The following is a 12,366-nucleotide window of genomic DNA, read 5'->3' as shown; positions in this document are numbered from 1 at the left end:
TGCCTATCGCTGTTCATTGCAAAAAGGAGCTCTTTGACACTAAAGCTGACAGCAGCACTAGCCTTGGATATAAAAGCAATGATTTAGAAAGCAATTTGATGGGCACATTGTGTCCATTTTACAAAAACAACAGTAATAGTTCCCCACTGGGTCCCATGAACTCTCCAGTCATGACCTTCTCACCAGCTTTACAATACTAGATCTGAATCCTTTCTGAGGAGCAGGCCTCAGATCACGTCAGGAAGTAATTTACTTCTCTCGTGACAGACTTTCACGGTTGCAAGACTGGGCACATCCAGCTTGGCAAACTCAGCCTTATTATTGTTATTATTATTATTATTTGGTTTTTTTGAGACAGAGTTTCTCTGTGTAGCCCTGGCTGTCCTGGAACTCACTCTGTAGACCAGGCTGGCCTCGAACTCAGAAATCCGCCTGCCTCTGCCTCCCAAGTGCTGGGATTAAAGGCATGCACCACCACTGCCCAGCTATAATAATAATAATAATAATAATAATAATAAGCATTATTATTATTATTATTATTGCTATCATCATTACACTTTTCCAAAGTTGAATTGCTGGCTATGGATAATTATATTTTTCTTTTATTACATTTTTATTCAGATCATAAAGATTTCATTGCTCAAATTTCTATGCTTCTTTTTCTTTTAGTGAAGATTCTGTGATCTCAATTAAATTAAAAAATAATTTCATCATTCAATGCATGTCTAGTATGAGCTGAACTGTGTCCCCTGGGATGATCACCTTTAATTGTCAACTTGATAAAACCTAGGGTCTGGAGAGATGGCTCAGTGGTTAAGAGCACTGACTGCTCTTCCAGAGGTCCTGAGTTCAATTCCCAGCAACCACACAGTGGCTCACAACCACCTGTAATGGAATTCGATGCCCTCTTCTGATGTGTCTCAAGACGGCTACAGTATACTTGCATACATACAATAAACAAATAAATATTTTAAAAAAGATAAAACCTAGAAAGACTGGGAATGTACAACTACCGATGAACAGCAGTATACATTGGGTGGGCATGTCTGGAAGACCCATCCCACTATGGGTAGAGTCATTACCTAAAGCAGGGGGTCCTGAACTGCGTGAGAGTAGAGCAATCGAGCTGAGCATGAGCAAGCAAGTGGGAATGCATGCATTCATTTTTCCCTGCTCTGGGCTGTGGATGTGATCTGACCACTGTCTCAAGCTCCTGCCCTGTCACTTGCCTGAGGTAATAGGCCATAACATGGAATGCTGAGCTAAAATAAAATTGCTTTTTGTCAGAGTATTTTATCGCAGCAATAGGAATGAAACTTGAAATCATTATAAAAATACAAAAGATATGTTGAAGGCCCCAGGCCCTAAGGCTTCTGAATGTGGTTTTATTTAGAAACAGGGTCTTTGGGGAGGCAGCCAAGTTAGAATAAGGTCATGCTGATGTCTGCATCTAGAGACTGTTGTTCTTATGAGAAGAGAATTTTGTAAATATATAGAGAGCCAGTTAAGGAGCACACTGTATGAGGATGTAAGAGCTGAAAACCAGGGAATGCAAAGGATTATAGGAAACTGTTGGGAGCTAGACAAAGCAAGGGCTCTTCCCTGGAAATGCCAAACAGCTGATTCCTGCCAGCAACTCCAATCTGAACCACAAGGAAACAAAATGTAGTTGCTCTAAGCCAGTGGTTGGTGGTGCTTGGTCATAGCAACCACCAGACCAAGTCCAGTGTGAAGACTGAGTAGGAAGACCAACAACAACAACAACAAACAAAACAAATGTGGACAAAAACAAAATCAAGAACAAAAAACCAAACCCCCAAGTCCCCATGAGCGAAGTGGCCACAGTCTAAGAGAAGACACGGTGGAGGACACTTTAAAAAGACAAACAGAGCCGGGTGTGGTGGCGCACACCTTTAATCCCAGCACTCGGGAGGCAGAGGCAGGTGGATTTCTGAGTTTGAGGCCAGCCTGGTCTACAGAGTGAGTTCCAGGACAGCCAGGGCTACACAGAGAAACCCTGTCTCAAAAAACCAAAAGAAAAAAAAATCCCCTCTACCCATTAACTGTAATAACCTGGTCCTTACTTTTTCTATATTTTTCTAGAAAACAATCATATTTGTATATATGTACATGTGTATGTAGTTATTATTTACTTTACAAAAATCCTGTCATATTTATAGGTTTTATTTTATGTCTCTCTTTTGTCAACCAAGACTTGTAGAACTCCCCCAATTTCCATCAGTAGATCCTTCAACATTTCTTTTGGTGACTAAACAATAATCCACGCTGTGACTCCAGTGCGTTTCACTCAGCCATTTCCTGTATTGCAAACTTGGTTTCAGTGGACAACTTTAGCCCTGTATTTCTTCTTTCTCTCTGGCTGTTGTCTCTAAAACAAGAAGTCCCTTAGGCAGCACCACTGGCAGCTTTTACCTGAGCTGGGGACCTGAGCTGGGGCTGGGGACCTGAGCTGGGGCTGGGGACCTGAGCTGGGGCTGGGGACCTGAGCTGGGGCTGGGGACCTGAGCTGGGGCTGGGGACCTGAGCTGGGGCTGGGGACCTGAGCTGGGGCTGGGGACCTGAGCTGGGGCTGGGGACCTGAGCTGGGGCTGGGAACCTGAGCTCAGCTCTTCATGCTTGCACGGCAGGAATTTTTAAGACAGAGCTAGCTCCCCGGCTCCCTATGTTTTGGTTTTTACAGTTGAGATTTTAGAGCAGTGGTTCTCAACCCGTGGGTCATGACCCCTTTGGGCATTGCTGCATATCAGATATTTACATTACAATTCAAAACAGTAGCAAAATTACAGCTAAGTAGCAGTGAACATGATTGTATGGTTGGGAGTCACCACAATACAAGGAACTGTATTAAAGGGTCACAGTGTTAAGAAGGTAGAGACCCGGGGCTGGAGAGATGGCTCAGCGGTTAAGAGCACTGACTGGCTCTTCTGAAGGTCCCGAGTTCAAATCCTGGCAACCACATGGTGGCTCACAACCATCCATAATGAGATCTGATGCCCTCTTCTGGTGTGTCTGAAGACAGCTACAGTGTACTTACATATAATAAATAAATAAATAAATCTTTAAAAAAAAGAAGGTAGAGACTCAAGTTAATTTTTGTGTATTATGTAAACAATGTCCTGATTTTATTTTATTTTCTGATAGGTAGCCTTTCTTCACTGATTTAAATTACTCCCATTTTCATAGTTAAATGCTTAAATAGACTGAGATTCCTTTTTGCTTTCTCTATTCATTTTTATAGAGTTTAGGGGCAGTATATTCGTTGCCCAATTCCAGTTTTTTGAGACAAGGCCTCACTGTAGTCCAGGCTGGCCTCCAACTTACAGCCATCCTTCTGTTTCAGTTTCCTCATTGCTAGAATATAAATATGACCCACCAAGCCTGGGCCTGATTTAAATTTGATTTTTTTTCCTCCTATCACTTCTAGTTTCTTCTCAAGCAAGAGGCTGTGCAGTTGCCTGTTCATATCTTTCTTGCCTGTTGGTCTTTTTAAAATATATATACTCTTTACTTATTATATTACTTACACTGTAGCTGTCTTCAGACACTCCAGAAGAGAGAGTCAGATCTCATTATGGATGGTTGTGAGCCACCATGTGGTTGCCGGGATTTGAACTCGGGACCTTCAGAAGAGCAGTCAGTGCTCTTAACTGCTGAGCCATCTCTCCAGCCCCCTGCCTTTTGGTCTTTGATACTCCTTTGTCCACACATACTTCAAAATTCAGAGTCATGGGCAAGTATATGTGACTAGCTCAGACTGAGTTACAAATTCAGTCAGTCTTCTTATTTCTCTTTTACCAGCAAACAGCTACAACGCCCCTGACTGCTCTCTGTCACATCTCAGAGCCCTGGAGGCAAGAGAAACCCTAAGAAGGTTTGCCAAGAAGACAGTCTACACCCCTGGGGTGAACACAAGGACACTTCTTGAAGTAGCAGAAAACAAAACCCACAGTTTTATTCACTGTCCCTTTAAGGAAGCTGGCTTCTATCCTGTAAGCGTTTAGTTTGCCATTTAAAAGTTTTAAGTGGAAGAATCCCAAGATAAGTTTGGCAGGAGTGAGGAAGACAAAGTGGATGGAGAGTGGGGTAAGAAAAAAACAGTGCAACCATTGTGATTGTCTCAATGACGACAAAGACCTGAAATGAGGCCATTGTCAGAGGCATACAGAGAATCAGGCAGATATGAAATGGGCCAGCGATTGGTCTGTTGTTGGTTGGATAAGCATCCAGAAGACTTGGCACCTGGCTTCTAGCCTGGATAATGGAGCTGATGCAGGAAGGGTGAGAAGGATGTATACCCCAAGTCTTTTCATATGGTGTCAGGGACGTGGGCTCTCTGTCTAGGCTTCAGATGACCACACCCTCCCACCTCTTCTAGCGCTAACCCAGAGAATGGAAGAGAAGGAAGAATAGACTTGGGATGCAGTTTAGACTTCAAGTCTCATTTGGAACGTGTTGAAGACCGTGAGATGTTGAAGTGTGTGTGGGGTGGCCATAAAGATGACATAAGGAGTATCTGGGGTGGACGGTAATAGGAGACCAAGACTGGACAAAGAGTTTTAGAATCAGCAGGAGAGATGTGCTAAATCAAAACCCTAGGGAAGGAGAGCCAAGGACAGAAAACTGAAGGGCACTAACCATCGGTAGCAAAAGAGGAGCTGGCGGCAGCCAGGGGGAAACGGCCACTTAAGAAGTCAGCCGCACAAAGAGTTCTGCGCAGGAACCAGCGATCTGTGGCGCAGGCTGTGGACAGGCCTCGGAGTCTTCTGGGCCCTCCGGCTATTAGCAAGTCCATTATGAACTTGAGTAGGAAGAAGAGTCAAGTCATAAATATACAGCGAAGGCAGAGAGATTGGGAGAGGTGGGGTCTGATGCTTCCGGTAATCTCTCACACATTGTCTGCCATTGCTCTGTCCCAAGAACATGGAGGTAACATGAAGGGACTCCTTGCGCTGTAACATTCAACCCTGGTGCGTCATGAAAGGAGCTTGCAGCAGGGATGCTGACGGGATGTAGATTCCTAAAGTCCTTTCATCTGGGGTCAGAGTCTTGTGCTCCATCAGAACTCCCTGCTCTCAGTCCTGGCTCCGGGTGGCCACGCCCCCAGCTCCTCTCAGCCTTAGCTGTGGTCCCTCTGCTTTGCCATGCCCGTGATTCCGTCTGCTCTTTGTGTCTCTACCTCCACAGATTGTCCTTTGTTCAACTCCCTTTGGTTATCCCATCTGGAACATGACATCTGTCCACTAGAGCCCTACGTGCTCAGAGGAAACTTGGCTAAGAGGAAGAGAAAGACACACAAAGACCAGGGAAGCTTTGTCCCAGAGTTTATTTTTCAAGGACTGGGGAGGATTAGATCCTTTGACAAACTCAGGAACTTCTAGCACCTGGGTCCTACTTCAAAGGTGTAACCTGAGAAGAAGGAAGAAAGGCCACACTGCTCTTTGCTGGCCCAGCACCCTGTGACATTATAAATGGCCTCACTTCCACTGCTTCAGGGATCCTAGAACTTGTGTTTCCAGTTTGCCTAAGACGGTCAGTGTGCCAGGTTTGCCCACGGCTGTGTGTTGGCAAGGGTTGGCCTGAGCCCTGGGCGGATAGAAAAGTAGGCACAGGGGCAGTGGAGGAGAAAGACAAAGACCAGGATGTCAAAAGGCCCCGGTGCGCCTCATCACGGTGGGTGGACAATAGGCAATGTGGTTGGTGGCATCATAAGTCCTGCCAGGCTGTGCACGGCCACGCCTCCCATCTTATGGCTATGCCTCCCATCTTGCCAGGCTTGACTCTTGTACCGCTCCTAGACCACTGCTTTGATGGCACTGTTCTGCCTTGCAAACCTGCCCCCCTTCCTTTCTTCCTTTCTTTCTTTCTTTTTGTTGTTTTGGTTTATTTATTTATATGAGTACATCTTCAGATGCAACAGAGCATCGGATCCCATTACAGATGGTTGTGAGCCACCACACATGGTTGCTGGGAATTGAACTCAGGACCTCTGGAAGAGCAGTCAGTGCCCTTAACAGCTGAGCCATCTCTCCAGCCCTTGTTTTGTTTTTCAAGACAGGATTTCTCTGTGTAACCCTTGCTGTCCCAGACCAGGCTGGCCTCAGACTCATAGAGATCCACCTGTCTCTGCCTCCCATGTACTGGGATTTAAGGCATGAGCCACCATCACTCCATCTTCTTCTAAAGTGTACCCAGCCCTGTTCTCCCTTTGAGCCTGAGTTCCAGCCGACAATTGAGCAGCTTCCTAAGCACTCAGCTGGACACATTTCTTCTCATCCTCAGGTTTCATTCAAACTCTATTTCCTAGGCATCACATTTGAGTACACTGTAGCTGTCCCAACCAGTCACCACATTTGTGTATTCTCCATTACATTATTTTGTAATCTGTGATCTTTCTGTTTTCTTGTCTCTTCTCTCTGGTTGTCAAAGCCATCATTAGACTTCTCCGACCTGGAAAGGAGAGTCCCAACAGCTCTCCCTGCTTCGTCTCCTCCTATAGACTTTTCATTGTGACTGAAGGGTTACTCCCAAAACACAGACCTGATTGCAAGACCTCCTTGCTTAAAAATTTTTTGTGGTCTTTAGTATTTCTCAGATAAAGTTTTTGGGGTTTTTTTTTTTGTTTGTTTGTTTGTTTGTTTCGTTTTTGGGTTTTTTTGTTTGTTTGTTTGTTTTGTTTTTAAAAAGAGGTGATTTGACAAGACCTCCTCAACCTAACAATAGGCAAATCTATCCCAACTAAATAGTGTAACATCTGGAAAAAGACTCAGTGTAGTCGGTTTGTGTTAGTCCAATGAAACACCAAAGCAGGCCAGTTTTATAAAGAAAGGATTTTTTTTTTAGCTCAGGTTCTTTAAGGCTTACAATTCAAAGAGCATGGCACAGGTTCTGGTGAGCGACCCCTGGCTATGTCACCTCGTGGCAGATGCAGTGTTGAGAGCTTGTGGAGACCAAGAGAACATATCTCCAAGTGCCAGGCTGGAGACTGCGGTCCCACAACTCCCTTTATGGCATTGCTTCCAACTGGCTTAAAGATCTCTCTACCTTTTAAAGGTTCCACCATCTTCCAATATCACCACCCAGGGAGCCAAGCGTCCACAATGGACCTCGGGAAAACACATTTAAATCATGTCTAAGCCACAGAACATGGGTGGCCCTCACTGGCTAGTCTAGTAGTTTTCTATATCTGCTGTAATAAATTATCACAAACTTACACCTATGTGTCATCTCGGAGGTGTGGAGGGCCAGAAGTTTGGAATGAGTCTTGGTGTGCTAGGAGCAATGTTCAGTGGGACAGACAATCTGTGCCCGTGGCTTTGTTCATACATCGTTGTCCCATGGTTCCTGATTCTCAGGACCTGCAGCATTGCCTGTGTCCTTAGACACCATCTCTTCTGCTCTTTCTTCTTTGTGTCCTCTTCCATTTAAGACGATCTTTATGATTATACTGGGCCCATTTGGACAACCCAAGAAAATCTGTCACGGGGATTAATGTCATGATTGCCCATTGATTAGAGCATAGCCATCTCTGAAGTCACATTTGAGAAGCAGCTGAGCTGTGTATAAAGTAAATCAAGGGGCCAGTGGGATGGCTCAGTTCTTGCTGCCAAGCCTGATGAGTTTTTTGTGGGCTTTTTTTTTTTTTAAACAAAAAGTTTTAAAAGTGTTTGTGTGTGTGTGTGGAATGGTTGTTGTTTTTAAGGAAAGTGAATTACGATAGAAAGGTAAGAACGAGAACCCGGCTATGGAGTCTCATACCCACAATCTGAGCACTTGAGAGGTAGAAGCAGAACCCAGAGTTCAAGGTCAGCACTCACTACAAAGTAAATTTGAGGCTAGCCTGGGCTACATAAGATCCTGTCCAGAAACGCGAAACAACCCCCCACCAAAAAAATTTAAAATAGGAATCGTTCCATCTCTCTTAGTTTTAAATTATAATCTTTTATGGCTTTAGCAGGCCTGATTCTACTTGGACCAAAGTACTTAGAGAGGAACTCCTGCCCACGTATCACTTAGCTGAACACTGAAGAGGCAGGTAACTAACCACCCGACTTCTCCTGAGAGACCCCAGTTTCTTCTTCTAAGAAGAAAGGGTGACACCTGTCCGCCTAGCTCACAGCACTGTCACGATCATAACTGGCCTGACGTGTGCACAGCTTCACTGTGACACTCATGGTTAGAGGAGATGGATCTGTGAGTGAATGCAGCTTGCTGATGCTGTCATTTTAATAAAAGGCCTAATGCAAGTACAGCCCCGCCTATCTTATTTTAATTAAAGGCTTAATATGGCAACGACCTCATCCTTAGAGTGCAAAGGAACAAAGGTGGTGTTGCCAATATGAAAAGAAAAATTCTTTCCCTCTAATGTCTGAAACTAGACTTTCTGTGGGACAAAAAAAAAAAAAATAATCTTTGTTGTTGATGTATTTAATTTAATTTTTCTTGAGATAGGATCTTATTACATAGTCTTCATACAGACCAGGCTGGCCTTGCACTTGTGGTCATCCTCCTGCCTCTGCCTTCCCAGGGCTAGAATTACAGATGTGATGTAATTACCATAAACGGGCCAGGACAAAATCTTGAATTTGCCAATCAGACTTGGGTTACAGCGCACCCCATCTGAACAAGGCACCCCTGAGGTGTCTATCATGCTGAGTGTACATGATTCATTTCTTTTTGTTTAAAAAAAAAAGTTTTACTAGAGATAAGAGAGAATGAATTGTTTTGTCTTTTCTTGCTTTAAATCTTAAGTAGGAACTCACCGTGTTTTGTTATCTGCAATAATAAAGAGATAAAGAATTACATAAGGGCTGGAGAGATGGCTCAGCGGGTAAGGGCACTGACTGTTCTTCCGAAGGTCCTGAGTTCAAATCCCAGCAACCACATGGTGGCTCACAACCACCTGCAATGAGATTCGAGGCCCTCTTCTGGTGCATCTGAAGACAGCTACAGTGTACTTATGTATAATAATAAGTAAATCTTTTAAAAAAAAAAGAATTACATAAACTGAGAGCTGCCACTCCCTAAAATGGGAGGCTGTGAGGGCCACCTCTCCCCATCATGGGAGGTTGTGAAGAGGCTCCTTTCTCACTTTCTTCCTTCATCCCTTTATCCTTGAAAGTTTTCATCTCCTGCTTGATTTAACCTGACACGCAGCTACGATATTGATTGAAGTTAAGAATAAAAGCATACCGAACCTATCCCTAAATTATGTATGAACAGCAATTGAACTCAAACACTGGTGGAGATCACACGTGAAATTTATTGATTTTTTTTTCTCCAAATATCGAATGCCTACCAACCCACTCCTCCTCTTTCTTTCTAATCTGCTCTTGCTATGATCAAGACGGTCATGACAAACACCATAGCGAAGAAAATCCACATGAAGAAACGGTCTATGACCTTGGCGACCTTCTTCCACTCGCTGCCCTTGGAGTTGGTGGCCTTGTGGTCCTTGAGACATTTGGCAATGTATTCAATATTTTTTGTCAGTGCTTCATAGCGTGCACAGTAGCTGTCAGTATTCTGGGGGATCCCACCCTGGTACCCTAGGTCATTCTTTAGGAGTTTTCTCAGTTCCTTCTTTCTGGAAAGGTCTTTGTTTCTGGATGCTTTCAGGTTGGACCCTGGAAGTTTGCCATAAACCTTCGTGATTTGTTCTGGCTCCTGGCTGTGACGGGGGCTAAGGCAGCTCTCACCCACATCGTAGACAAACAAGATCCTGGACATGTATTTCAGGATGACCACCTTGGCCCAGTGTGGTACTGGCCGGGCTTCCGCCCCACAGAAGTGGATATTCATCACCATGATGGTAAGGGCTGTGGAGGCGGTGATCAAGGCCATGGTAGCTATGTAGTATTTTCCTGGAATGAAAGGAACACCACCAGCTAAGTTCATTTTTATATCTCTTCATATTCAATGAAAAAAGAACCAGACACCATTCCGAAGAAATAGGTGTACCCTGGTGGTCAGCAGTAGAGTCTTTCTTATCTGACTTTCTAAGTTTGAAATCCAGAATCATTACCCCGACTAGACTCAGACTCAGACCCAAAGCAAAGTGTGTACTTGAACTTTGTGCTCTATAAAACAAGCGTAGTCAGTCTCCAACTTACAAAGGTACAGGAGCCATAACAGAAATGACACTCTCAACCACCCTGGACTGTGATCTAAACAGCTCACCAACGTTTACCAGCATGTGAAAAACCAGTCCAATCTCATCCAACAGACAACAATGGCCCTTGACTGTTCTTAGAATACCCCCAGGCCTCATGGTTATGGAAAACAATCCCTATAGCCTGAGAAAGGAGACAACTAGCAGCTGTCCTTAAATGTGATTTCTTTGCCTAAGGCAAAAGTACAGGAAAAGCGGAGAAGGAAGAAAGACATAGGAAGGTACATGTAAATGAAATAAACACTGAACAAAACAGGCAAAACAGACTAGCAATTAAAGCCGAAGGATGAGATGATTCCGCGGGTGAGATCACATGCTCTATAAGCACCGGAACCCGAGTTTGAGTCCCCAGCATCCAAGTAGAAAAGCACATATGGCTCCGCGTGCCTATGCCTCCAGCGCTGGTGGGCAGAGGCAGGCAGAGCCCCAAGGCTCACAGACCAGCCAGCCTAAAGGAAATGGTGACCTTCATGCCTCAACGCGGTAAGATGGAGAGCAAAAGGGAGGTCTGCCCTTGCCTCAGCAGGACCCGGATGTGAGTGAATGACCATGGGCCCCCACCCGCAGCCCCAACCCCAACCCCACCTCAGCCCCGCCTCAGCCCCCCCCCCCCCAATCCCCAGCCCCAGCCCCACCCAGTCCCCACCCTCATTCCCTACAAACAAAGCCAGGGGCAGGCTTTTGAAAAGAGGAATAAGACTGGACCAAAATATACATCTGTAATCTCAGTATCTCAGGAAGTAGAAGCAGAAGGATGCTTGTGCCAGGAAGTAAGGGTTAGCCTGGGCAACATTAGAGCCACTTTCAAAAACAGAAACAGTAATAAAATTGATAAATCTTTTGTTGTTTGTTTTGTTTTGTTTTGTTTTGAGACAGAATTTTTCTATGTAGCCCTGCTGTCCTGGAACTCATTTGTAGACCAGGCTGGCCTTGAACTCAGAGATCTGCCTACCTCTGCCTCCTGAGTTCTTGGATTAAGACAAGCACTACCATGTCTGGCAAACAGCTAAATCTTTAATAAGGTCACTCATGGGGAGAGGAGAGGAAAGCAGGAGTTTTAATCCTGAAAAATGGTAAGAAAAGAGTAGTGCCTCATTTCTCCTACAGACATATTTGGAAAGTTTTATGTAATAAAATTATTTAATATATTTTTATTTGTATTTATTGATTGATTGGTTTTTTTGAGACAGGGTTTTTCTGTATAGCTCTGGCTATCCTGGAACTCACTCTGTAGACCAGGCTGGCTTCGAACTCAGAAATCTGCCTGCCTCTGCCTCCCAAGTGCTGGGATGAAAGATGTGCGCCACCACCACCCAGCATTATTTATCATTTTTTAGACAAAATTTCAGATTAGCTCAGACTGACCTTGAATTTGTCACAAAGCTGAGGTTGATCATGAACCTCTCTCTAATCCTCTAATTATGGGCGTGCATTATCATGCTTGGTTGTATGTGGTGGTGGGGATTGAACCCAGGTTTTCTTTCATGTTAGGCAAGAGCCCTACATGGTGACTTTTTATTTATTTATTTTTCAGTAGTTATATTGAATTTGGGACTTCCTACACATTAGTCAAGTGCTCGTCCATTGACATGTATCCCCACTCCCCAGAGTGTCGTGATAGATCATGAAAAAGTAGGCTTGGGTTAAGGAATCCAAAATTTGAGACAGGAAAGCCCACTGATGTAATTCACTGCATTAATGGGTGAAAGAGAAAATGTATATGGTTATCTTATAAATGGAGACAAGACACTTGGAAATTGCCTGGTCCAGGACAGCGTTGACAGTCCTGTGACAAATGAGCCGTGAACAAACTTATTGACGACAGAGGCAGAGTAGTGTGTGTTAGCTTTACTGTGATATAGCTGCAGCGGCAAGACAGAGAGAGACAAGGGAGAGAAAGCGAGGGGTAGCTTTTATGGGGTGGAGACTTGAGGGGACAGCCAGGCAGTGAGTGCTTCAGTGGAGTCCCTGGGTTTATTGTGGTTAGTGACAGCCTGGCCTTGAGGTAATTCTGCTTTTGTACTGAGTCAAAAACAACTCAATGCAACCACCCATCTTAAACTGTAAGCCATGCCCAGAGCTTGGCTTGTCCTGCTTGAGTCTTCCTGGAGAGCTGAGAGTTCTGGAGAGCTGACAGTCCTGCTGGGAGACAGCAGTGGCCCGGCTCTCAGTCCAGC

The 12,366-nt window shown here is 44.6% G+C and overlaps 1 protein-coding gene across 5 annotated transcripts in view; it reads right to left on the bottom strand.

The window, feature by feature from the left end:
- Positions 1 to 9,100: 9,100 nt before the first annotated feature.
- The window catches only part of Chrna9 (cholinergic receptor, nicotinic, alpha polypeptide 9), a 42,633-nt gene continuing 39,367 nt past the window's right edge, over positions 9,101 to 12,366 (bottom strand). For 4 of the 5 annotated variants that reach the window (XM_006503947.3, XM_006503945.3, XM_030254389.1 and 1 more), the window contains one exon: positions 9,107 to 9,881. In XM_006503947.3, coding sequence (XP_006504010.1) covers positions 9,340 to 9,881 — 542 coding nt within the window. In that variant the 3' untranslated portion in view covers positions 9,107 to 9,339. Of the gene's footprint in view, positions 9,882 to 12,366 lie in introns of all 5 variants that reach the window. The other variant, NM_001081104.1, reaches the window with a different exon arrangement.

This window comes from Mus musculus, chromosome 5 (genome assembly GCF_000001635.26).
Source record: "Mus musculus strain C57BL/6J chromosome 5, GRCm38.p6 C57BL/6J".
In the NCBI taxonomy this organism is placed as follows: domain Eukaryota; kingdom Metazoa; phylum Chordata; class Mammalia; order Rodentia; family Muridae; genus Mus; species Mus musculus.
The sequence above is the reverse complement of the archived record's forward strand: the minus strand, read 5'-3'. Positions and strand labels throughout refer to the sequence as shown.